General features: G+C 42.5%; 2 protein-coding genes across 5 annotated transcripts in view; one reads left to right on the forward strand and one right to left on the reverse strand.

Annotated features, from left to right (window-relative positions):
* RAI14 (retinoic acid induced 14) overlaps positions 1-10361 on the forward strand; it is an 85437-nt gene extending 75076 nt beyond the window's left edge. For 3 of the 4 annotated variants that reach the window (XM_036403098.2, XM_036403099.1, XM_054517900.1), the window contains 9 exons: positions 36-64; positions 999-1085; positions 1818-1904; positions 2585-2645; positions 2962-3080; positions 3593-5104; positions 5868-6017; positions 8011-8076; positions 8335-10361. In XM_036403098.2, the coding sequence (XP_036258991.1) occupies positions 36-64; positions 999-1085; positions 1818-1904; positions 2585-2645; positions 2962-3080; positions 3593-5104; positions 5868-6017; positions 8011-8076; positions 8335-8412 (2189 nt within the window). In that variant the 3' untranslated portion in view covers positions 8413-10361. The remainder of the gene's footprint in view (positions 1-35; positions 65-998; positions 1086-1817; positions 1905-2584; positions 2646-2961; positions 3081-3592; positions 5105-5867; positions 6018-8010; positions 8077-8334) is intronic. The other variant, XM_036403101.2, reaches the window with a different exon arrangement.
* A 10198-nt stretch (positions 10362-20559) lies between these two features.
* RAD1 (RAD1 checkpoint DNA exonuclease) lies at positions 20560-25820 on the reverse strand. Its single transcript, XM_036403883.2, has 5 exons — positions 25531-25820; positions 23879-23987; positions 22999-23257; positions 22547-22645; positions 20560-22214 (listed from the first exon to the last, which is right to left on the reverse strand). Exons 1-5 carry the CDS (start codon positions 25723-25725, stop codon positions 22031-22033), a joined length of 846 nt encoding a protein of 281 aa, XP_036259776.1. The 5' UTR covers positions 25726-25820; the 3' UTR covers positions 20560-22030.
* Between the last annotated feature and the right edge of the window lie 110 nt (positions 25821-25930).

The following is a 25930-nucleotide window of genomic DNA, read 5'->3' on the forward strand; positions in this document are numbered from 1 at the left end:
ACTTCTCTTTATTCCACTTCTTTTCTGCTCCACAGAGGCAAAGTCTCCAACAAAAGTGAAGCAGGTATTTGTCCTTTTGGTTTTGAAAATACTCTGACTCTCTAGACTTGTAACATAACAAAAAACAGTTACAGAAGCACTAGTAAGTGCCATTGTGAGATGGGTTGCCATGACTACCATGTAATGGAAAAGGTTTTTCTTGATTAGGTAAGAAATGTGTTTCAGGAACACTACTTTTAGACTTGGCTTCTCTGTGTAACAGCAGCCAGCACCCTTGGTGAGGGGAGGAAAGGAGGAGCAGTGTGTATGTGCATGTGTGCTGGGATGATTCCTGCTTTCCTCATGTGTAGGGCAAGAGCTTGGCTCTTTGAATTGCAGAAAAGAGACCTAGAGAAATTCTCTCTTTCTAAAACATAAAATTAAAGGTTATCCCTGGTTTTGCTGGAGACTCCTTGCTGTGGCAATCACGGCAGATTTAGGCGATTAAATTAGTTTCTTACATTTTTCATTCAGTGTCATATCTTGGAGTGCAAGTAGACCTTGTAGACCTGCTGGTGGCTGGGAAGTAGACAAGGGTGCAATGCATTGGTCATTCCTTCTCTGAGTGCAGAGGTGGGTTTTTTGGGGGGCTCAGGCAGAAGCTGGTGGAGAGGAAAAATGGTAGATGTGAAGAATGGCGTGACTGGGCTGTGTGTGAATGGAAGTGTTTTAAGGTCACTGGTGCTAAACCTATTGTCAGCTTCTGCTTTTTCACTAAATCTTGTTTGTTTTCACTGAAGCATGGTTTACAAGGGAGCAGATTCTTATTGTCAGGCATGTTTAATATCTTTGTGTTAGTAGAGATGTGGTCTTTACCCAGGGGAAAAAAGGCACTGCATGAGCTGCTAAAGTTGATATTAATGTGGGATTTATTTTTTATATTTTTTTATTAAACAACTTGCTCAGACTTTACTAACCAAACTAACAAACCTACCTTTTCTGGCTGGTGAAACTTTCAGCATGATCAAGGCTCTAAAATAAGTTCAGAAAGAAGTGGAACTCCAAAAAAACGCAAAGCCCCACCTCCTCCTATCAGTCCTATTCAGGTAAAGAAAAGACCAATTTTGAGATGCTTTTAGGGGATATAAAGCATTTTGAACATTATTAGAGTTATGTGGGCAGGATTTTCTCTGTCATTGTTATTTTATGTGCCTGTCTTACCATCAGTGCTTTTCCTTACATTAGGATGACACCATGAAAGCTCATGTTGCTTAGATTAACTAAGCAAAATTGCTTAAAATACAGCATGGTCCAAGATACAACTGTACAAATTTTGCTGTACAATTGCTTCTTCCAACTAAAGTTGTTGTTCTTTTGCTGATTTCAATAAGTAAATGATGAGTTCTTTATATTTTAGTTGTACATATATATGGATATATATTATTATGGGCATATAAGCATATCAAAATAAAATACTTAACTGCATTTTGGTACTATATAAGTCTATTTAATAGTTAGGGTTAGTCTTAAACCAGAATGTAACCTGTATAACAGCTACACTTCTTATGTAATAATGATTCAGAGGGGCACTAAATAATTAGGTCTGTTCTCTGAAAGTAATCTAGGATTGTGACTTATATTAGTGCAGGTAAAAGTACTCTTTAATGCATATGTATGTATGTATGTGTGTATATATATATACATATATATGTATATATGTGTGTGTGTGTGTATATAGATATACACATATATGCATAAATATATATATGGGCACATGTTAGGGAGGTACCTGTATGTGCAAGTATGTATACATACCTATTTATATAAATTTTTTACAGGTTAATGATTTATCCTCTCCATACTCATCAACTTCAACTCCCATGACTGGAAAAGGACAGGCTTTCTTTGCTGATCAAGTGTGCAAGGTATCAGTGTTCCATTCTTATGAGCTATGGGAAGGAAAGTACAGGATCTGTTTTGCTTGATGTTCTATTTTGATGACTGCAGTCTCCTGTGACTTAATTAGCTGAATTTTAGGAACAAAAGCGAATCCAAAGCTATTTAAATGCAATTCATGAAACAAGCCTAAAGATTACTTTAATATGTGAAAAACATGTACATATAAATAGTCATAGGTAAGTGTTTAGAAGTATGGTTATGAAGGTATTAATGTTCCAAGAGTTCAATTTCTAATATCAGCAAAATGCATGGAATTGGGCAGTGCGAAGAGACCATTTTACCAAAAGATGTCAGTGAAAGGGTTGAATACGTTCTGTCTGATCTTTACCTTGTGTTGCTGAAGATTTTTTTAAGCACATGTGAGTATGTTGCTACTACTTATCACAGGGTTTGTAGTCTTCCAAACTATTTACAAGATGCCTGTGTTTCATTAGTATTTAATGGGAATTGGGTAATGGAACTTGAATGGCTTTAGCACACTTTGAAATACTGGACACATGCTACAATTAAATAAGACCTCAGAAATAAAAGTCATCCACTTGGACAGGCTTTATCCAGCAGAATCTATACTGTCTATAGTTGTTTTTGGTGAACTGTCCAGCTTTACATCTGCTTTCTGTGAAAATGTTTTATTTTGATGTCTTAGCAGGAGGAATTCAGCTCCTTTTACAGGGACAATAAAGACAGACTGAGTGACAGCACAACAGGTACACAATTAATCCTTATCTCATTAGGTATTTTAGGTGGCATGAAATGCTGAAAACCTCTGTATCTTTCTACTTAAAACATGAGACACACTAAGTATTGAGAGTGATGCTTTGTAATTCCACAAGCAGCTCCCCACCAAAACATCCTGCTTCTATTACATTAACCTAACACACTCTTGGGGAGTTTGTAGGAACAGTTTGCTTGCTCATTGAATTTAGTGGTCATGGGAACAAGCTGTTTAAATGTTGGAATAACTAACTAAATAGCATTTCAGCTTTTTGAAACCTTTTGAATCTTTTTTTTTTCCTTCTGAAGGTGCTGATAGTTTATTGGATGTGAGTTCTGAAGTTGACCAACAAGATCTACTTCTGTTGATGCAAGCAAAAATTGCCTCTCTGACATTGCACAATAAGGAGCTGCAGGACAAATTACAGGTGTCATATTTTTGTGCTGTTCTGATGCTCTCTTAATCTGCTAGGCAGAACAAAGAGCTACTTACTGTTTTAAAGAGTTGCACTGTGAAGATCTTTTAATGAGCTTGTTGGTAAGATCATGGAAGCACTGTACCCCAAAGGATTAAATCAGTGTTTTGATCTTCTCACTTTTCCCATAAATTACTGAATAACTTTGTTTATTATGATAACTACATTCTAAAATATGTTGTTGACAGTTGTGCTAGAAGAATTTTAATTTGCATAGCTTTGATTATTAGCTTATGGAGCTCAGCCCAGACTTTCAGAGGAGCTTGGCACTTACTGCCTTCTCTCACTGTAGATGACTAAGTGGGAGCAGCTGAGTTTTGAACTTTTCTAGAAGTTTCTTCCATGGCTCTTTCATCATCTGTCTCTATAGGATGTGGCAATACTTCCTTGCTTACTCTATTCTAAAAAAATTAGAATCATGTACTTGGTTTTATTGTGCAATTGTTGGTGGGTTTTTTGGACAGGAAAGAACACCTAAAGAAGGGGATTCAACTGTAGAATCATATTCATCCCAAACACAGTTTGAGCAAACAGCAGAGAGACAAAATGAGTTCATGGTGCAGGAGCTGAAGCCTACGTTAAATGCCACTCAAGTCCAAGAAAAGTTGACAAGCCCCAGAGAAGTAAAAATAAAGTACCTCCAGGAAGACTTAAAGGATGTGCAGAGAAAATTAGAGAATTCTGAAGCCAAAAGAAAGCATGTGGAAACTCAAGTCCAGTATAGAGTCCCAGAAACAGATCATTTAAATAGCCCAGACATTTCAGAAAATGGTTCTGATCTTAATTTGAAATGCGAAGAAACTCAAAACAGGCATGAGGAAGCTGTGAAAGAGATTTTGAATATACAAAGGCAAAAGAAGACAGGTCTTGTTTCCTCTGAAAGTGAAGAAACCAGTTCTGATCTGAGTATGTTGAAGATTACATATGGAGAAGTTGAAGCACTTAAGCAAGAATTGAAGAAAGCGTTGGAGGAAAGCGAAAGACAAAAAGAAAAAGTGAGAGAGCTACAGAAGAAGTTTGAAGACAGAGAGCAGAAGGTGGCAGGCAAATTGTCTGTGGAAGAGTGTGAAGAAATGAAGAATTCATATTGTTCAGTTATTGATAACATTAATCAAGAGAAAGCATTGCTGATTGAGAGGTACAAGGAAGGGCAAGAGGAAATTAAAAGGCTACAGGACAAGCTGACAAATCAGATGCAGTTGGAATCTAGTGCTGAAGCTGGAGAAAGGAAAGATGTGATGCACAGAACGATAGATGATCTCAACAGGCAACTTAGTGAATTGTCTCAGTTGTACAAGGAAGCACAAACAGAGATTGAAGACTATAGGAAGAAAAAAACTCTAGATGATATAGCTTCAGACTACATTCCTAGAGATGAACATGAGAAACTGATGGAGGTAACAAATTCTTTGAGATACAAAGCAGAAAATGAGTTATCAGAAATGAAATCCCAGTACACAAAAGTATTAGATGAATCAGAAGAACTCAAGCAACTATTAGACATTCAGAAGCAAAACTCTTTGCCAATCACTGAACACCGTCAGGTAATCAATGCACTCAGAAATACCATAAAGGAAATGGAGGAAGAAATAAATGAGCTCAAACGACTACTTAGCAACAAGGAAAGTGAATTAAGAAACTTGGAAAAGGAGTTACTGGAAGAAAAAGCTGCAATTAATGAAGCCATGGTACCCAAGGCCACATATGAAAAGCTCCAGTCCTCACTAGAGGGTGAAGTTAGTGCTTTGTCATCCAAACTGAAGGATGTAATCCGAGAGAAGGAAAACATATCCTTAGATGCCATGAAACTGAGAAATGAAATTTTGCACTTGAAAGAAGCAAAAGAAGGTATGCATACTCTGCTTGAAGCAAAGGAACGGGAGGTGACTGATCTTCAGCACAAGTACCACCAAGTTCAAGAAGCTCTTACTGAAATGAAAAACTCATCAAAACTAGAAGAAGATAAAGACAAAAAGGTCAGTGACTCAGTACACTGGAGGGGTAGTGTGAGTTCAGAGTGCAAAGCGTGTTTACTGGTGCATGAGTGCCCTGACAATGTTGGTTCAAGTACCTTCTGAGTGCATTTCCCCCTCTGAAAATCCAGGTATTGCAGGCAAAGGGGTTTTCCCTATGTTTGGCTTTGCAGTTGGTTTCCCTCCCCTATGGAGATAGACACAATCTTTCAATTTACCTCTTTTAAGTTCTTAGATTGGGTTCACACTATTCAGGTAGCTGAAGTCAAAGAAGTGAGATTTACAGCAGGAAGATATTCCAGAGGAGACAAGGAAACAAAGTATCAGGAAGGAGCAAAAATTCAATGGTGGCATATTACTACATTATCTCAACCACAGCATGATTTGACTAATTTTCCTCTGCAGCTACCATATCCATCACTACAAATTCCTTTATCCAGAGCTATGCAATTTGGTAGCTGTGAATAGCTGGCCTGTGTTTGGTTCAGCAGCAGAATTTGTAAAGGCGGTAAATGCTGCCCTTCTTGTTAAATATTGCTGATGTTCAGAATAAGGAGGGCAGGTTGAATAGACTGGACTAGGGTGGGGAATAGAGGAGCATTGTAACCCTTTGCTTACATGACATTTCTGTTTGTCTATAGAATTTATTTACAATTTGGTTTTCCCCACTTTTTTGATTTAAGTCACAAATAACTCAAAGATAAGACACACAGAAATACAGTATGCATAGCATCTTTTAATGAAAACCTCTGTGTTGCCTCCCTAGATCAATGAAATGTCCAAGGAAATTAGCAAATTAAAAGAAGCGTTGAACAGCCTTTCTCAGCTCTCCTACTCAACCAGTGCCCCCAAAAGACAAAGCCAGCAGCTGGAAGTGTTACAGCAACAAGTGAAGCAGTTGCAAAACCAACTGACTGTAAGTGTGACAGTTTGTAAACCTAACATTATCCCAGTTCTCCAAAGAAACATGTACTATTCTTCACTCTGCCTTATTTGAAATAGAGTACAGTCAGTGAGTACATGGAAAAGAATCTTCATCCAAAAAATCTGTAATTTCTGTTTCTCTGAAACTTGTAGGAATTTGCAAGTCATGAATTGCACTTTAGAAAGAGCATAACTAAAGAAAGCTGATTTTCCACATATTTTTCTCAGACCAGTTGAGAAACAGATTTTTTGTAGTAAAATGGAGTGACCAAACTTGCTGCTCAGACCTTAATTTGTGGAAAAGTATGATCAGTTTGCAGAAGGTTTTCAAGAGCATTCATCAGCTGAAGTTGTTTTGGGGTTTTAAGCTTTTTGGAAATATGAGGTTTCATGTCAAGCAAATGCATCTTTTTATGGGAAGCACAGTTCATTCTCTGAAATTCTGAATGCCTTAGAGATATATTTTTTAATTTTGTTATTTGTGTGTGAAAGGTCCAATCTTCTAAGCTGGGTTGAGTCATAATTGATATTTCCTAGAGCTTGCCTGCCCAGAGGAGAGCACTTTATCTACTGTTGAGGATGAAAAGAAGGTATTGTCCATTGGAGGCCTTTGTTGAGGGCTCTGGAGTGCCTCTGAAAGGAGAATTCCAAGATTGACATGCTAAGTGGTGTCTGCTTCCTACCTTTCCCAGCAGAAAAAAAGAGGGCTCAGTATGCCAGAAGAACTCCCTTGCAGGCAAGAGAAATAGTAGGCAAAGCATCCTGTCAGTGTAAAGGCCCAGACTTTCTTGTTCCAGTCCTCCATGTCTGAAAGGACCCTTCATCTCCCACTAATTAGGATCAGCAAATAGTGTAAAAGTGCAAAGGTATACAGCACATTGGGAAAGCAGTTAACATTTAAAACATGACAGAAGCACTCTTTCCTTCCTGTAGGTTAGCTTTCATAACAGCTTCACATATCTTTGGAAAGGTGGCTTCTGAGTTGTGGCAGTCTGTGGTGATTGAAAAGGTTCGGGTGGCGTTCATTAAGTCAGGGTCCTGCAGGGTAGGACGTTCATAAGCACCTCCTTTCACCTGGGAAGGCATCAGCTCTGACAGAGGGGTTGATGCCTTTTTCAGACTCACCTAAAAACAGAGGCCAGACAGAATTAAGAGAATAAAAGCAGATATATTAATGAAGGGCCTTCAGGTACATTAAGGGTGGACAAAGCCTCCCCAAAGGGGCTATATCCAAGATGGAAGATGGTCACGAGTTTTTCAGACAACTCTAAGTTTGGTCCATTTATGTATCAGGGATTAATACTCCAATTTCAACTTTAGGTAATGAAGTCATATACCCCCAGTTTGCCTCTTCCCCCAGTTCACTTCTGTTTAGACTTTCTGGGGCCTGGGGCAGTTGGGTGTCCTTACATATATATATATGTCCAAATATTTCCAAATGTATGTATCCAAATATATCCGAACAATTCCTCTCTAGCTACCAGCCTAGAGAGGAATTGTTTTGTCTGAATAAAATGGGAGAACAGTAGCTGACAGGCTATGGAGTTTTAGAGTTATACCCTAAAGCAGTACAGGATTTGAAAAATATAAAAGCTAAAATCCTAAGGCATCAGGGCCACTGCCTTCAGGGAAGAGCTGAGTTGCGGTTGAGAGTTGATTTGTCAGAGTACTGTTGTCTTTCCTCAATTCTGGCTGCTGATAAGCTTGGAAATATAGGATGTGCTCATTCCACACCTTTGCAGCTCAGTGCTTGTTAAAACTGATGATATCACCAGCTCTTTTACTGGGGTAGGTAGAACTACAGCATTTTCCTGGACATGCTTCCAAGCAAATTTTGAGTGCCTGGTGACACAACACTGTCAGAACTGGTTTTCAATGCATTAAAAAGACTATGGTTTGAATTCTCCCCAGTCAGAATCTACTTGGGGAGTTCTGATTTCAATAGTTCTGAATGCTCTATGCTTTTCCGCTTCACTGTTTTTTAGGAAACAAAAAAACAACACCAGGAAATTGTCTCCGTTTACAGGATGCACCTTCTCTATGCTGTGCAGGTATGGTTGCATGTTGTCAGTCACTCAGTGTTAGTGTATTAACTGAAGATGTTTCTTCTGCAGATCTAGTAAGAATTTTGCATGTTTTCACTTAGAAACATCCCTCCCATAAAGTATGACAGTTCAAGAACAATTTTAACACTGCTTCCACTTGGGAAATTGGTCTAATTAATATACCTGAAAAATAGTTTGTCAATGTTCTGAAAGACTGGAGCTGCATTCATTCAATCATCGTTTTTTCTCTCTCCCTTTGTCTAGGGTCAAATGGATGAAGATGTCCAGAAAGTGCTTAAACAAATTTTATCAATGTGTAAAAGCCAATCACAGAAAAAGTAAACAAAAAAGCCAAGGAAAACTCCCTATTTTTATTAACCCTGTTATGGTTCTTTTATCTAGATTTGCCTTAACATAAGATTTCAAATTGGCAATTTGCTGCTTTTGTGTTACTGTGCTATTTGTGAGGGGGATATATTTGTCTGTCTGTACCACTTCCATGTGCATTTCCATGTGCAGAAGCTAAATACATGCCTGCTTTTTATACCCAAAATGCAAGTATGTTCTTCAGACTTTTTACATAGGCCACTCCATGTCGTGTTTACCCTGTGAGTACTTTTCCAGCTTCCTCCAACAGCAGCAGGTTAACCTGGAGGAAAGCACTGGTGTTGCCTGGGTAAAGGTGAAATTCTCAGTGAGGTCTTCTGTACTGATTATAAGCTGCATCTCATTACTGGGTGTGTTTGATACTGCAGCACTCAGATTGCTGACATTTTGCCACATGCAGCCTTTGGCAGAGCAGAAGTGGACCTTGAAGCAGTGAGCAGGAGTAGATATTTATGCTGAGCCAGAACCTCAAACAGCTACACTTCCTGGTGCAATGTTATTTAAGATTAACACACTAAAACGTGGCTGCCCCAGTTCACCCAATGCACTGAGTACACAAAACCCATACCATGCTTCATAGTTTCCTTAACTACCTGGTAGTGGAATGAAACTATTTCAAAAGGTAAAAGCATTAGTTTATTGAAGTCACATAAAAACAGAACTGTCTCAATAAACAGCCCTTTGTGATAGGTTTAGCTGTCTATGCAAGCGTTGGCCATGAAGCTCAGGAACAAAACCAGGTCATATACTTTTAGACAAGGGATTCTAGTGAACACAGGATGTTTACAGTAAATGTCAATGCCTCATACTTCCTAACCTCACTTTTGTAAAGATCTTCTCTGCGGTATATTTTTACTGGCCCTCTAATGAATTTTTTTGTAACGAAATCATTTTTTCTACATAATATTTGCATTAAGCTTATTAACAAATATTTTTAGGTAATTGTGTCTTAGAGAGTTTCTTTTTATACCCCCAAGTACTCAGTAATAGTGAAGCATAGTAAAGTGTTTTCAGTTTCTAAGAAATTTGTTTGGAATAATAGACCTGTCTGTCAGTGTGGTCCAGAGCAGTTAAGTGTAAAATTCAGCCTGCTGTTCCAAAAAAATTTTAGAAATTATAGGTAGCCAACAGCAGGAGGTGTCAAAAAATTCTGTATGTTGTTTCTAGAGGCTATAGGCATCAATAAAGCCTTTATCAGCACTTCTACATTTAAAGTCAAATAAAAATGCCTGATGTGGAATAGAATGAAACTATGGAAAAATGTTTTAAGCACACACTGCATTTGAGGGTACAACCATTTTAACAAGCTTGCGGCTTCAATATGGTATTGTGGTTTTTTTTTTAATTCTATGGGGATATGTCTCTATTAATAGAGAAATCTTTCAGAGCTATATAATCTATGAAGTTTATATAGAGTCATAATATGACAGGAGTCAGCAGTGCCTCAGGCTGACTGAACTCATAGTGCACTTATATCAGATAATTCCTAACTCTGGCAAAGCTAAATGGGTTTTAAAAACAAGAAGAAAACCACCACCTTTGCATCAGTTAGACCTTGGTGTTACTTTTCTTGAGTGGTTTAACTAATGCCATCTAATTTTGAACAGTATTTTATAGTTAGACAGCTTTGAAAATGCTCCAAAGAAATGTGAAAAAAATTTTGCTGCATTACTTCAAAAAGAACAAAATTTTAAGCATGCTAATGCTGCAAGTATAAAACTTGATGAATCATTTTGTAGGTTGCTTGATGGATTTAGTCTTCTACTTTGGTTTGGTTTGTATATTTATTACAATTATCTTTGTGGAATATTGGAAATTATATACTACAGCATAACAAGTTTCTTTATATGTAATTTACAAGAAGTTTCCTCATTCAGCAAATAAACTATTTCCTTTTTTTTTCATTTTTGTCTTCATTTACTTTTTGTATTGATGGAAATCTCACTACATTGTTCTAACATAGTACAGATGTGTTCTGTATCTCCTGTTTAAATGATGACACAAGAGCCAGGTTTTCCTCCGTGAAATTCAGTCTTCACTATTCACTCTCTTGATCTGTTGTGTGAAATAAATCCAGTCCAAACCCCGCGCAGTGAGTTTTGCAGATAATGCTTTCTATCTCATGGATAAGTTTGTAGCCATTTCTCACATGGACATCCTGCTAGAGGTAATACAGGTTTCCCATTTGCCACTGGATTTATTCCAGCAAAGTTTAAAATACCTTAGAGCTGCAGCACTCACCAGTGATGTCCTACAGTTCTTCAAAACTGGTGGTTCTCTGTCACTTAGCACTTCACACATAGAACTACAATGGGAATATATCTAAGTGTATGTGCATATGGATATGTCTGCTTTTTAAACTTAGTCACACAGTCAGCCCCACTGCCTTTTATCATCTCTTCTCAGTTTTATTTGAGAAACTGTTCTATCAGTGACTGATTTCCTAGTATCTTGCCTGAAGGAATTGCATCTCTTGTGACCTCATCCCAGTGCTCTTTAGCCTCATGTAGCAAATTTCTGTTAGCTGCCCAGCACTGGATTCCCTTTGAAGATGGGCAAGCTGACATGCAGAGTCTGGGCCTGTGGGGTACATCTGCCTAAGCTGCTACTCTGAAACATTCACATCTGGATGTTTCTGGCCTCCTGCATGGTCAGTCCAAACAGCATGGGCAGCATTTTTGTAGCAAATTGCTTTCCCTCTCTCCACTAAGTGCATGAGTACTGGAAATAAACTCCTCTTGTCAAACTCACTGCACTATGTCCTGTCACAGTAGGGAATGGTGACAAATGATGGTAGCAGACTTCAGATGGAATTTGGGAGTAGACAGCATCCTAGATCTGCATTATCACCTATTGCTTCTTTTTTTTTTTTTTCTTTTTGTCCTTTTCTCTTGCTATGCAAACTAAGGGCAAGTTCATGTAAGCAGGTGTTGCCCTGGTTATTTATCATCTGGCTCTCACAGGGCCCTTCTTTTACCAGCCCAAACTGACATGAGAAGATAGTGGAGGGTGAAAATGCAGATTCCAGCAGCAGTCAGAGGTTAACTTTTCGCAGTGTGCCTTGTGTCCTTGCTGGACAGATATTTTGGCTGTGGCAGCACATAGTGAAGTATAACCAACACCTGAGCACAGGGGTCATTATCCTCTGAGATGAGTCTGGGTTCCTGGGCACATTGCATAGCAGACTTCCTGCTGGGGCCTCCTGGGTAGAAGCACAGGTGGAGCCAATCTTGTCCCTTGGTGGCTGAGCAGGGGGCTCAGGGATGGCAGAATGACCTGCTGATTGCCTCCCCACCGCTCCTCAGGGCAGCTCCGTGGGGATGTGATGTGCTGTGTGTCAGCATAAGACAGCAAAAGCCCAGGGAAGACCACGCTGCTCTGTGCTGCAGCAAACCACACACAGGGCCCCAGGAGAAGCAGCCAAGAAAGGGCCAGTGGAGAAGCTGGCAAGAAATCCCTTGGCAAATGCCATTTCACTATATGGAACTGTTAAAGCCCACTTCATGTTCTGTGAGTTTGCCCAAGAATAGCTGGCTGGGGGAAGAGGTAGGTGGGGTGTGATTTCAGTGCTGGGTGATTCAGAGCTACACAAACCACTGCTGCAGTATCTACATTGTGTCTACACCACAAATCTGCTCTCTGGAGGGGTCTGGCAGAGTGGGGTACCAGCCTGGGGTGTGCAGGAGGATATGCCAAGAGGCTGGAATACCACATGGGAGGAGAGCTGACTCATGGCACTAGAACAGGGGGCTCATGTGCCCTTTGCCTGTCTGACCTTCCGCAGGGAGGCTCTTGCTTGGGTCAGCCAAACCAAAGCATCCTGGGGCTTTCTTCACACCAGTGCCAGCCCTCATCTGAGCAAGAAGCAGACACAGAAGGCAGAGGCAACGCGCTCTCAAATGTGGCAGAGACCCAAGTGCTGCAGGCAAGAATCACTGTCTCAGGTGATGCGTCAGTGCAGGGCAGGTCCTGGAGCACAGGCCTCCTGTCGCTTTGGATGTCTGGGGGTCAGGGCCTCAGTCTGCTGCTTGGGACCCAGGCTGCAGAGCAGCTGTGCCTGTTGGGAAACTGTGTGGAAAAGCTCTGGGGGGGTAGGTGTGGAGGTTTCTGAGTAGCATAGACAGATGTGATGTACCCCAGCGCATATTCCACAGGCACAGCTGTAACACAGCAAATTTTTTCAAGCAAAAAGAAATTGGTACAAGACTTTTAGGATAGTTCAGTGATCTAAATCACCTATTAACTGTGGTTTTGGTCTGACACAGAGAGTACTAAAACTCCTGAATTTAATGTCAAAGCACAGTACAAGAGTTTGAGTACCTTGAAACCTTCATCTATAACACCACTTGGTTCTGCAGCTGTGGGTCATTGTGAGTGCTTGTGGCACTCCCCAGTTCTCCGCAGAGCATTTCACAGAAGTCAAGTTTCAAATGCTTTTCTTCACCCCTGCCTCCTTCTCTCTTTGGATCCTTCATGATCCTTTTGAACATAACAGAGACACTAAGCACAGACTAGAACCATATTTTGTTTTGGTTTTATATCTGTGTTCTTCTCAGGCAGTAACAAACTCACTCTCCTCAACAGTCATTTTCTTTAAACCCCTGTCTTAGAATTACAGTGGTAAATTGGAGCTGAATAAAAATCAGTGATTTAGTGTCTACTAATTTGAGGAAGCTTGAGTTAAAATTTCTGTAACTACAGAACAGATCTACCAGTCAAGCCTGCTGCTGGCAAGAAAGTGATGTGCCTTGCCCAACAACTGTTAATTAGAGCCCCCAGACTTCAGTACTGTGTGACAAAAAGTCTTCTTGGAGAAATGACAGCCTCTGTCACATCAGACACAGTGGTGGCAGACTGCATGGACTGCATGGACTGTCACTAACATATGACTCCTCTGATCACCATTTTTTGCCTTTACACAAGCAGCAACAATCAGCTTGCTTTTAGCCCTGCTGATGCCAGTCCCCAGTCCTACAGGTGGCTTTGGGAGGGTCTGTTTTGTGGTACCACCCTTAGCTCCTGGGGCATTTTAGGGCAATGCATTTGTAGGTATTTCCAAACCTTTGGCTGCCCTGACAGACTCTTAATTGATGAGTTTAACACAGGTTAATGCAATCATTGGGCTTTCAGTCTATTTTAAAAGCCTGCTCGCATGCTGATCTGTCCAGATTCGCAGTGTTGGCCCTCTTTGTACATTTTCCAACAGCCTGAAATGCTCAGACAGTTGGTAATGGGGCCTCCTACCAGCAGCTGGAGATTGGAAACAGGCACATCTCAGTGACATCATCTCCTGCAAGGGGCTCAGGGCTGGAGCCCACGGGTGTCCGTCTGTCTGCTCCTGCCTGCCTGGCTGGGCTGCTGTTAACCCTGCCTGGGGAGGATGCTGCAGCTGGCACTCTGCTAGTACCCTCAGGAGACTGACAGTGCCTGCATCAAAACACCACTGTGCCTGTATGGGAAGCTGTTGCTCCGCTGTAGTCACCTTTCCCTTTGGGATTAGCCAAAATGCTCCTTAGTGATGGCTGGGCTCGGGCCCACAGCACTCTTCCTGCGTTCTTTGTCGTAGAGCAGCAACAGTCCCCACACGCTGCACGTTCAGAAGCCCTGTCCAAAAATGTTTGGATGCATTTGCTTCTCTGTAAACATCTACTGCCCACCAGGAGTCATCCCCCAAAGAGTCTGGGGAGCAAGGGGGTTGCTGGATTAAACTGCATTTTCCAGACAAGAAGAAAAAAACTCAAAACATTCCTGAGAAAGCAACCTGGCATTCCTTCCCCTCAGAGCCTCCCTGACAGCTGGAAAACTGTCGGGAGTGACAACTCAAAGCACAAAGGTCTGCACTGTCCCATTCCTAGAAGCAGATTGTCTGGATTCTTGCTGTTCAAAGTGCAGCTCCCAAAAAAAGCGGCGCAGCGTTCAGCAGTTGGTGGTGCCACATCTGGATGTGAGCACAGCTGGACAGATGTTGCAGAGCTGGTGCACACGTACCTGTGAGGCATTCCAGAGCCAGGCGCCTGCAGGAAGGTCGCGGTGGGAGGGCAGGTGCTCCCCTGGTTGTGCCGCTTCTGCATTGCCCCCTGCACGTGTGCGGAGCCCTGCGCTGCCTGAGGGGGGCTGTGTGGTTTTCAGAGTGTCTTTAAATTCCTGCCCTTGCTGCCACATGAAGAATTCGTGTCCCCGTCCAACGACCGGGAGGGGCAGGTCAGCCGAGTTTCCTCTACAGATGCTTTGGCCGGGGGGTGTCTGGCACCGCGTTCCCTTGCGAATATCTGCATAATTAAAACCCTTGCGAATATCTGCATAATTAAAGCCTACCGGGATCACCCAGGCTGGGTTGCAGCATGGAGGAAGAGGAGGTGTGAGCTCTGTGCTGCCCATGCCTCTCTGACAACTTTTCTGGGAGCTGTTCTGGTCAGCTCTGGAGAGTGACGGCTCGCAATCGCAGCCTGGATATACCCCAGCTCCTCCAGAACCTGTCCCATGCTGGTATATAGTTTATTAGGAGAATAAACGTGTTTGGCCAGCTTGTTGTCCAGAAAAAATCAGATTTGTTTCCTGGTGTGCAACAAGCAACTAATTACACACTCAAAGATAATTATTTATTCCAGTGGCACAAGCCTGGGTGCTTAGTGGTGTTCTGCAAATCAAGCACACCAACTCTCAAAACTTTTTACTATTTATACACTCTGGTGTTAAGGAAACTCCCCAGTCTGGCCATTGTCGAGCCTCTCTGGCAGTCATACTCCCAGTGCCAGACTTTCACAGGCGGGACTGAATCTCCTCCACAGCGGGCGGCTCCAGAGCCGCAGCTGACGCCCCAAACACTCCCCTCACAGTGAGACCAGGTTACCTTGCTGGCTCCACCCCAGGTTTCCCATGAAAGAGTCTCACATGTCTCGTTCCACAAAGCTGTTTTACATGGATAATGAGATGATTGGCTCTCACAATTAAAAGACAACTGTTATAAATGATCAAATCCTGAGCCAAAATTATCAAAAATTTAGCAGATTTATTAATTTGTCTGCGAGACCAAAGTTTGGTCTTCGAAACCACCACAGCCAAAAAGACAGCGTCAAGCCTGGCATCGGCGCCAGGTGAACACGGATCTGACCTCCTGAGTGTCAGAGTATCCCCAGTTCATGCTCATGGCTTCACACAGCGAAGTTTTATACAGTTTATTCTGCCCGAGGCAAAGATGACCAAATTTTCTTTGTGTCTCTTCACATGCATCGCTGTTGCTTTCCGTGTGCAGAGGTGGACAAAAGCCGTGACCAGGTGTGCCATTGGTGTCAATCGCTCCGGAGAAGCCGTGTACTCAGATGTACCAGGGTGGAGCTGTTGACTATCTTGATAGATGCCGTCGGCAAGGCAATAATCGTGGTACCTGGAGGAGGCAGCATGGGGAAGATTTGGAGTGCTGTCCAAGGGAGCAACTTCCCCAGCTTCCCCCAAGAAGTGCTTGCCTTCCCACCCCACTGTGATGGCCTCAAAGGTTGAGGGGGCCCAGCAGCTGTAGCTTGAGGAGCAACGTGATCCTGGGAGGCCTTCAGCCCTGGCCCCAGGCTCTTACCTGCTGTGGAGAAGCGCCACGCTTCTGGAAAAACTCCAGAATGGGTGCAGGAGTCTCGGTCTTTCTTACGGCTCTAGGTGTCCCTTCCGGTTTTAGGTGTTCCTTCTGGTTCTAGGTGTTCTTTCCGGTCCTAGGTGTCCTTCTGCTGATTCTTTGAGTTCTAGATGTTCCTTCCGGTCCTAGGTGCTCCTTCCAGTGTTCCTTCCGGTCATAGGTGATCCTTCTGGTTCTAGGTATTACTTCCAGTCCTAGGTGTTCCTTCCGCTGTTCCTTCCGGTTCTAGCTGTTACTTTCGACAACTCAGGGAACCACTGATTATCGCCCTGGAAACTTCTATTCTTACATTAAAGCATCGATGGTTATCTTAACATGTGTCCGGGAACTTGTTGAATCTGAATAAGACAGCTGCTCCCAGCCAGGACAGTCAAAAGACACGGTTTGGATTTCCCAATATTTTACACCATACATTAATAGCATGAATTATCCCTACCATATATTACAACAACTATTGTGTGAATATTAATAAAAGCTTTAGTGATATATAGTTATGTTATTGTAGTTCAGATGTCCTCTGTTCCTCCCACAGTTCTCCTTTCCCCCCTTTCCCTTTTCCCCTTTCCCCTATTGTTGCCATCAGACTGCTGGGGTTGTCTAGGACAGGTATAAAGAAGGCTGCACGTGTGCCCCTTGTATGGGGCAGTTGGGAATGGAAAAGCTCAGGGGGTTGCTTCGGGAGTGCAGCATGGCAACACCTGATCTCTAATGAAGTTACAAGCAAGCAGTCTGCAGTGATAAATGACACAGAAGAGCTGACTGGCAGACTTTGGAAGGGTCCAGGGCAATCCCCAGGGGTATAAAAGACTGAGGATCCATCTTGAAGATGAACTGGCCATATGGTATCCACGAGGGCACTTCCCAGCACTGCAGCTTTTTCCTTACGTAGTCCCTTGTTGTATTTTTGTTAAGGTTTAATAAACCTTTTTAAATTTTCAAAGTGAGCAGTTGTTTCTCACAAAGCCATTTATTCACGGCACACAGAAACAGCTCAATACCTCTGAGGAGGGACCACAAAAAAGGAACCTCGGGGAATTTTACATCTTCACTGTCTACCCAGGTGCAAGTGTAGCTCTTCCTCTCCAGTTGGCACATGCCACCCTCTCTGTGTCTATTCACCTAGCTGGCATCACCCTTGTTCATCTCTTTTGTTATCCAAAATGTCTGCAATTGCCAGCCCCTGCTGTGTCTCCTCACTCACCCTGGCTGGTTTCACTGGGCTTTGTGCCCTCTGTAAATCAATCACAGGGCTGGCAGTTCACAGCCTCTTGTCTCTCCCTGGGCTCCCACCCAGAGCTCAACCTGCTGCAAATTCAGCTTGCAAACACAGCTGCCTGCACCAGACGTATCCCTCAACATTAGCAAACATAGCCATTAATGTTAGTGGGCTACAAAAGACATTGTTCTCTTATTAATCAGTATTCTATCTTCTATCAGTTAATGATTCTCTCAGTTCTTATGCTCATTAGTCTGCAACCCTCACTCTTCATCTTCTTTTGACATGGTGGGCTATGAGTCACTCTGTCATGATTTCTCCCTGCTGGAATTCCTTTTACCCACTCGCAGCCAGTTTCAGCACACTTGCTGAGTTGGCCTTATTAGTTTCCTCCCTATCTTGGGAGTTCTGCCATACGTCCTTGTGGCTTTAAAGTTCTGCATGGTTGTGTCTATGTACCATCCTTCTTCCCTAACTTTGTTAACCTGCCTCTAGGTATGAGATCACTGAAGCTTAACAAGGCAATTCTGCCAACAAGTAATTTATCTTTCCAACACCTGAACATAACTTAGGGCTTGTTAGCTGCTTTCTGTTCCATGGATTAAGTCTCTTTCTGGTTGATTAGGGGTTCAAGTGCCTAATTAGTTGGAGTTGTGTTCCACCTGTCCATTACGTTGCAAACCCATTACTGCACTCCACTGGCTTTTAGGGGGTAAAATCCAAACATATGTTCAGGCAGATTTCTTATCTCAGACCTCCAGCTTTCTGCTCACTTGCTCCTTTTTGGTCAACTCCATCTGAATTGGAAGGGGTAGAAGGCTGTTCAGTTTTCCATTGAGAGTTTTACTCCACACACAGACACAGCCCCCCACCTACTACCCCACCTCAAACGCTGATGCAGAGGGGGTGAAAGTGGGAATGAAATTCCCATTGTCTCTCTGCTCAGAATTTCAATGGTATTACAAAAGGGAAGTTTTTCCTGGGCAATGCAGCTCTTTCTAGGCTCTCCTGGATGCGTTCCTCCAGAGTACTTACACAGACTGACGTTCACAGTCATGGTGGACATTCAAACCCACTTCTCACTTCTGTGAGAGTCTTTTACTCCACGGAAATCAGAGCTGTGTGGGGCACCCAACTGCACCCCTCTCCAACACTCTCTGCCTGGAGGAGCCCTAGCAATTATCTGTAGCAATGCTTATGCACTGCCCTGTTATTCTTAGACCCAGCTAAGGGCAGAAGCAGGGAAGAAAGAGGCAGAACCCACTTCTTATCTCTTCCATTTATACCTAAGCAGTCCTGACCCCCTCAAAGAGAGATTCACATAAAAATGAGTTGTCTCAACAAGAAGTCATCAAGTGACTATTCTGTAATAGCAGCATTTTAAAAATAATTCTGTATTTGTTCAGTTTAATGTTAGTGTTCTCTAATGTTACTGTTCAGCAAAAGCACTGCTTAGTGCTACTACAGACAGTTTCTATTTTGGTAAGACCCACCTGCTGGATTCTTCAAGCTGCTACAAAACGAGGTTAAAAACAGACACCTACAGGAAACAGCATATGGCTTATCTCAGCTTTTCCAGCTGCTCCACTAACCTCACTAAAGACTCATCTAGTCAAGTATACAAGAGTACTATTTCCTTGTAAATCCATGTGTAAATAAATAATAAACAACTAAAGTAAATAAAAACCAAACCACTGATTCTTTCCCACCACTATCTTTGAAACAGAGGTATAGAACTGAATTCCCCCTGGAGAATTTTGTGCTTTACAGATCTCAATCATTATAGAAAGCCAAGGAGACACAAAAATTCAACACGTTGGGAGGCAGGAGATACCAGTAGCACCAGGACTGTTGGTGTTTTGTTGCATAAAGATTGTCAGGAGCCAAAGGCATTATTTTGACTTCTGGAATCTTCAAAGACTGGTGGGGAGTCTGGGCCTATAGGCAGTAGTTTTCTGGTGGAATCAAAGTGTCTTCTTGAAAACCTGTGGTCAGTTCTGCTCTGAAACTCACAAATCAAAATAATTGGAGGGGAAATCTCTTGCCAGTTTTGTGGCCTCTGGATGTGGGATGTCCACAGCCCCCAGTGCTGCACATCAGAGCTGCCAGGCATCCCCTACCACAGCTGAAACGGGGTAGAAGGCACTGGTGACAGCTGCCAACCCAGGAACTGGTTTACTTTACAAGACAAGTAATTCTGAATACTTGCATGCACCATTTTAAGAAAGCAGATGGGCAAAATCTGAGTTATGACAAGCCTCTTCTGTGATGCTACAAAAAGTAGTGAGCTGAACATTTCCTTTGCTGCAGGTTTCCTGTAGTCTGCAAGGGGAAAGCTCTTGTTAAATAGCAGAGACAAAACATACTAAAGGTAACCTGAGTTCTGGATCCATGCAAAGTGTAGCAGGAAATCCAGTGCAGCAGTGGATATCTGCAGAATTTATGTAACTTACTAGGTAAAAAAGATGCAGTGCCCTTTTAGTCGCCATCCTCCTCTTCACCCTTTTTATTTTACTGTGCTTGAATGCAGAAATGTAACTGAATACATCACAGATGGATCCTAAATCAATTCACTGCCTTTCAGCACCAAGACTGTAGCCCAGATTTCCCACGTTCTTGTCTCCCTAAAATCATATCCATGAAGTCAAAAGTGCACAAGCACCTCCCTACCTCTGGGAGCCCAGGACAGGACTCAGCCCATCTGGGGTACGGACATTAACTCCTGCACAAACAATATGTGCCTTTAATATCTAATACTAAATGCAAGTTATTTTCTGGTATTTTGTGGTGTTGTAACTTCTAAGGGTATTGCTTCTATGATTACTGTTGGTAGGCCACAGAAGAAAACATTTTAAGTACTATTTCAAAAAGGAACACAATACATCTGTAGGCAATTATATAAAAATTCAAATGTTAAGCCACAATTCCTGAACACAATACAAGAAACTTGGATATTCTAAAATAAATCACACCAAGAAAGTGGTGCGTTCTAACTTCATTTTTATCCTGTCACCCAGGGATTATGTAAATAATCCTTGATACTCAGTAGTCAGAGATAACATTAATAACTCCCAATGAGACCATAACCTTTTTATCATTGAAGAAATTGACACAGTAAGCCAGAAGGAAGTTAATTTATACTTGTCTTGGGTATATTTTAGTTTGGAAAAAAGACCCAGTAAATAAGAGTAATTTAGAATATTAGGTATCTATGTCAGCCTTGTAGTTCAAAAATTTGTAATTGTTTATAAATTTCCAACAGTTAACTTTATTGTAAACTTTATTGCGACAAATGGATGATTTGCACAAAAAACAACAAAAGTGAACAGATAACACTGTGTATTCCAAAAGTATACTCTTGCTGGCATAAGCAAGATGTGAAAAATTATCCACAAAAACATTTTAAAATAAACCCAAAGGATTCTGCTGAATTGTGAAGCAATCAACTTGGTAACATATGAACACACTGTTTTCCATAGAAAACAAAGCAAGACCTTATCTGACAGACAACAAAACTTGACTGGAATCTAAAGCTGCAGAAACCACCTGGAGATTGCTGACTCTGATCACACCCCACAGCAGAGAGGCAGGCAGGACTCAGTCTCTGTGTGTGATCTGCAGACTCTGCATCCAGTCCAGTGCCTGGCTGCTCCCAGGTACTTCCCGTTCTGTGCAGGGTCTTTGGTGTGAAAGGACAAGTGGACTTTTACCTAAACACAGCCCATCTGCTGTTCTGGAGGTGGACACTGTAGAAAACTGCCCAGGAACCACACTCTCTTGTCAGTGACCATGAGGTCAGCCCCGTTTTTAGCAGATTTGAATACACCACTCCATGGGACACAGGCAGATATTGCCCTGCTGCCATTCAGCAGCAACTCCTGTTGCTGAAAAAGGCTACTGAGAAGGCAAATAAAATTCATAAAAATTTTCAATATGAAACTTTTCTCTCTTACGATTCTTAGCACTACCAGTAGAGAGCAGCAGAGTAGGAACAGGGACGTGAGTACACAGAAACAGCTCAGCAGCAGCATTCTTGCAGATGTGTAATAAACTATTGACCCAAAACAATGATGTTGCCAGGACAGTTTTGAGTAATAAGTAAGTAAATCCTGGCCTCTATATCAATTTACCAATTCAATATCAGTTTGCAGACAAAATGGTAAATTGGTGTCAGATGGAATTCCAAGGAATTGAGTTATATTAAAAATTAATCAAGATGAGGAGAAGCCTAGTGGCTTCACTGACAAAACATGTCAGCATTTCCCAGCAAGAAACCACCTGCTGCTATTAAGAGATCTGTTTGAAAATGTTGTTCTCTTTGAAGACAAATTTGGTTTTAAGTCACTGAAAGTTATCTGGCCAATATACAACTAGTATCCAGATTTTCCCCTGTGTAATTGCTTACTAGAGGCCAAAGACAAAAAAACATAGCACAGACAAAATTCTTGGAGAATGCTGCAAAAAGCATCAATGTATTACACAAACAGTACTTTAACATCTGTATTGGAAGCAGTGTCTATAAGACGCAACTCCCCTTTCTGCTTTTTCAGTTTGAGTCAGGGCTAAGAAATGTTTGCAGTGGAAGAAAATGAAAGTTTTCAGCTTTCTTATTCCAGAGTTAAAAAATAAAGACAATATTAACTCTATCAAACTTTACAGCTTTCATTTACTTTTGTAAAAAAATATAATATTTTATATAACCAAAAATATATTACAGATGCCAGCACACACACCTACAGTTCTGCTTCAGTGATGTTCTCATCAGGGCAACAATAGTATTCCACAAAACAGATCTGTCCATCTTCATTCCTAATCATATACTGCAGTGACAGAAATCCTTGAGCATCTGTTCGAATGGACACTTTGCAAGACAAAGCCAATGCCTTTGTGGATGGTTTAAGCAAAGAAATCTTGTATCTGCAGGAGAAAATGTTATTATTATATATTATTTCAATAATATGAAAAAAATACATTGCGCAAAGAGAGGCTGAAACATTAGTCACTAATAAAGACCCAGAATAAACACAAATCAATTAGGAAGACGCTTATTTGGTCTTTCCCTGGTAACAACATTAAACTGTCATTATCAGCACTTAGCTTTTGATTACAGACACAGCCTTTTATCAGATGGGGAGTATTTTTGCCCCCTCATACTAATAAAATAAATGTTACAGCAATGCAAAAGCAGTTTTTAAACTTCCTATCAAGAATGCATGACCTGGCACAGAGGGCATCAGTCACTTTCTAACCTGTTAGTCTGGGTCTGGTTACAGTGGAATGCTTCCATCAAATCAGAGTCCCTAGGGTAGTCTAGATGTGCACTTCCAGCATTTCCAAAAGTGGATAACCTGGAAGACAAAAAGCACCATCTCAAAATACCTGATGAGAGCTCTGTAAAAACTCACCAAAATGAGTCATTGTACATATCACATGACAGTTTCACAAAACAGTGCTGTTTGTTTCACTTTATTTAATCAAAAATGCTAAACTGTTCACACCAGTGTCACATTTATGAAGTTGTCAAAATACTCATTACTATGTTAATTAGAGAACATACTGTGATTTGCTATACTCATTACAATTCTTCCTGAAAGGAAGGAATTAATTCTAAAATAGTTCCCCTCTCTCCACTGTGAAAACGTCCACTCCTCACCAAAGATAGCCAAGCACAAACATTTGAGTTGAAAGCCATTTCTAGTACCTGAAGTAGGGTTTATCTGGAGACATGGTAATCTGCAGAACTTCACTGGTCATGTCCAGTTCAGCAAATGCCTCTCGCAGTCCCTCTGACTGCAGGATAATTTTATTAACAACCTTTGTACTGCAGAAATCAAAATCTAACAACTCCTCAGGTTCTTGAGTGTTGATTTTGCACACTGTTACCACTCCTCCTTCTTCCAAGAACAGCATCAGGGGATACCCATAACCACGGTAACACAATCTAAGGGCCGTTGATGTTCCTGAAAATGAGAATGAAATACACATTCTGCAGAGACCACAGCTAGGGCATTTGATCACTTTAGAAAACTCACATTTTTCTGGCACACAGGCCACAGACCAACCTTAGTGCTGCCTCCCAGATACCCCCTGAAATGCTAATGATTATGCAGTAAAATTAAATTACTTGCGTGGAGACAACTCAAATCCAAATAATTTCACCCACCACAAAAGAAACACCAGCTGTGACAATTAGGACATACTACAAACAGTTTAGAGGAATTGGAAAATCCTCATAGTCCCGTGGCTCTCTCTGGCTCACATCATCCTTCCTTACTACTCTTGTTACTTGTGCAACCCAAACTGAAGCTAATACAGCTGAGCTTGTGCTGTGGTCACACCCTCCTGTGGCAGGTTATCAACACCTAACCCTCTGGTTTCCCAAAATCACAGTGCTCTTTAGTACACTCGAATTCGATCTTTAGGTCAGCCACAAACAAAACTGTAGAGGAATGAGGAGCTCAAGGCAGAGCTGCAAGGGCAGAACTGCCCAGAAAGCTGCCATGGTATCACTCCACGCCACGTGAGTACTCATCCTGCAGCACCCACACAGCCTCCTGTGGATTCATGGAAATATACCACACCTGGCAAGGAGCTGGTTCCAAAAATGGTGAGGCAGTCCAGAAGAACAGACAGACTGATCCGGAACATCACAGACTCCTCCTGAACGGAAAATTCCTGAAAAATTTCTGCCTGTAAGTTAAAGAAAAGAGATGAAAAGCTGGGAGTTTCTGCAATTATTTTACAGTTTAAACTTCAAGGTTTCCCATCTAGAAAGCAGTGCAACACAAAGTGATTTCTACATGCAACACAGCAGCGATTATAGAAAAATGGGTCTTCATCCTCAAAACTAGGAAAACACAATCAAACCACACTTGAAACGAGGTAAGATGGCATAAACATGAAATCCTAAGTACTTGTCTATTATGGTTTAAGTACAACCTACAAACAGTAAAACTAGAGCTGTTTACTTCTGGAGCTAGAAACATTCATGGAACTGTACAATGTATCACCCTTCTCCAGTAACAAATACTTACACTTTTTATGCTCAGTGCATGAATAAGCATTCCAAACACTACAAGGACATAAGAACAGATCAGAACAGTGACTTCACCACTCTGAAGTATGTGCTGAATCCTGCCTTTGACTAGCCTGATAGGGATAAACTGCTCCTTGCTATCCTGTCTGTCACTGGAACTCACTGCTTTGTGGTACCTACAAGAACGGAGTGTCTCAGAAATAAACCAGGGTGGCATGAGCTGCTTTTGGAAAAGTAATTTCATATTTTCCTGGCAACCCAGAGGGAAAACCCCATCCTGGGGTGCTTTGAGCATAGCACAACCATCTTTAATCTAGTGTCTGTGCATCTGTACTCTTTCAAAACTAACATAAATCCAACCTTTTAGCTTTGGGATGAGCTATAGCTCAAAACAATTAAAGAGGGATACTATGAGGACTTCCTGTGCAACTAAGCACAGCACAGCCAGAAGGAGCCATGAGTTTGGAGGGCACTAATACATTAGATGAGGGTGCAAACCCACTACCCTGTCAAGTGCTCAGGGATGTACTCCTGCAGGGTTTGTAATTCCAGCAGCATGGACACCCATAAACAAGGGCAGCCTCACCATGGCCCTTCCTCCGTGCCAGCTCAGGCACCTCTGCCTTGCTTCCAGCAAAATCTCCCCTTCTCTGCAGGTGAGCACATGGAATTGTTGGGGTCGGGAGGTACCTCTGGAGATTATCCAGTCCAACCTCTCTGCCAAGGCAGAGTCACTTGGAGCAGTGACACGGGAACACATCCAGAACACATCCAGGCGGGGTTAGACTGTCTCCAGAGAGGGAAACTCCAAGACCTCTCTGGCATTCTGTTCCAGTGATCTACCCCCCTGAAAATAAAGAAGTGCTTCCTCGTGTTGAGGTGAAACTTCGGTGGTTTTATTTTATGCCCATTGCCCTCGTTCCTGTCACGGTCACCACAGAAAGGAGTCTGGCACCATCTTCTTGGCACCCACGTTTGAGATATTTATACGCATTAATGGGACTCTCAGTCTGCTCTTCTCCAGGCTAAACAGATCCAGCTCCTGCAGGCTGCCTCGCAAGAGATGCTCCAGTCCTTTACTCATCTTTGTGGCCTCCGCTGGACTCTTTGTCCCCCCGGTGCCCTGACAGCGGCGTTAACCGGGGCCTGTGCAGGTTCTGCAGCAGCCGCGCCCGCCCCTCGCCCGTGTCCCGGTACCTGGATGAAGGCGTTGGCCTGGATACACTTGGCATCCTCCACGGTGACGCGCAGCCCGCTGGCCGTGGCGAGGCAGGTGGCGTGGTCCTGGAAGTGCACGGCCCTCAGGAGGCTGGACAGGTGCCGGGCATTGTCCAGGCTGGCCGACAGCGCGTAGCGCTCGCCGCTGGCGGGCGGCTGTGCCGAGAACGGCATGGCCCAGCACCGGGAACGCCGCAGGCGGGAGTGCAGCGGGCGGAGCGCAGGAGGCGGGAATGTAGGAAGCGGGAGCGCAGGAGACGGGAATGCAGGAAGCGGGAATGCAGGAGGCGGGGCACGGGCACGGCGAACGGAGGGAGCGCAGGAAGTGAGATCACAGCCTGGGCGGCGCAGGAAATGCGAGCGCAGGAAACGTGACGCG

Source organism: Molothrus ater, chromosome Z (genome assembly GCF_012460135.2).
Source record: "Molothrus ater isolate BHLD 08-10-18 breed brown headed cowbird chromosome Z, BPBGC_Mater_1.1, whole genome shotgun sequence".
NCBI classification, from domain to species: domain Eukaryota; kingdom Metazoa; phylum Chordata; class Aves; order Passeriformes; family Icteridae; genus Molothrus; species Molothrus ater.

What these genes read in the sequence shown, in the direction of transcription:
- RAD1 (XM_036403883.2), bottom strand. Translation starts at nt 25,725, where the DNA reads ATGCCGTTCTCGGCACAGCCGCCCGCCAGCGGCGAGCGCTACGCGCTG. An exon ending in CCAGATAAACCCTACTTCAG is followed by an intron (nt 22,646 to 22,998) that starts GTACTAGAAATG and finishes TTTGTCTTCCAG; the next exon opens with GTTATCCACTTTTGGAAATG. An exon ending in AACCAGACCCAGACTAACAG is followed by an intron (nt 22,215 to 22,546) that starts GTTAGAAAGTGA and finishes TTTCTCCTGCAG; the next exon opens with ATACAAGATTTCTTTGCTTA.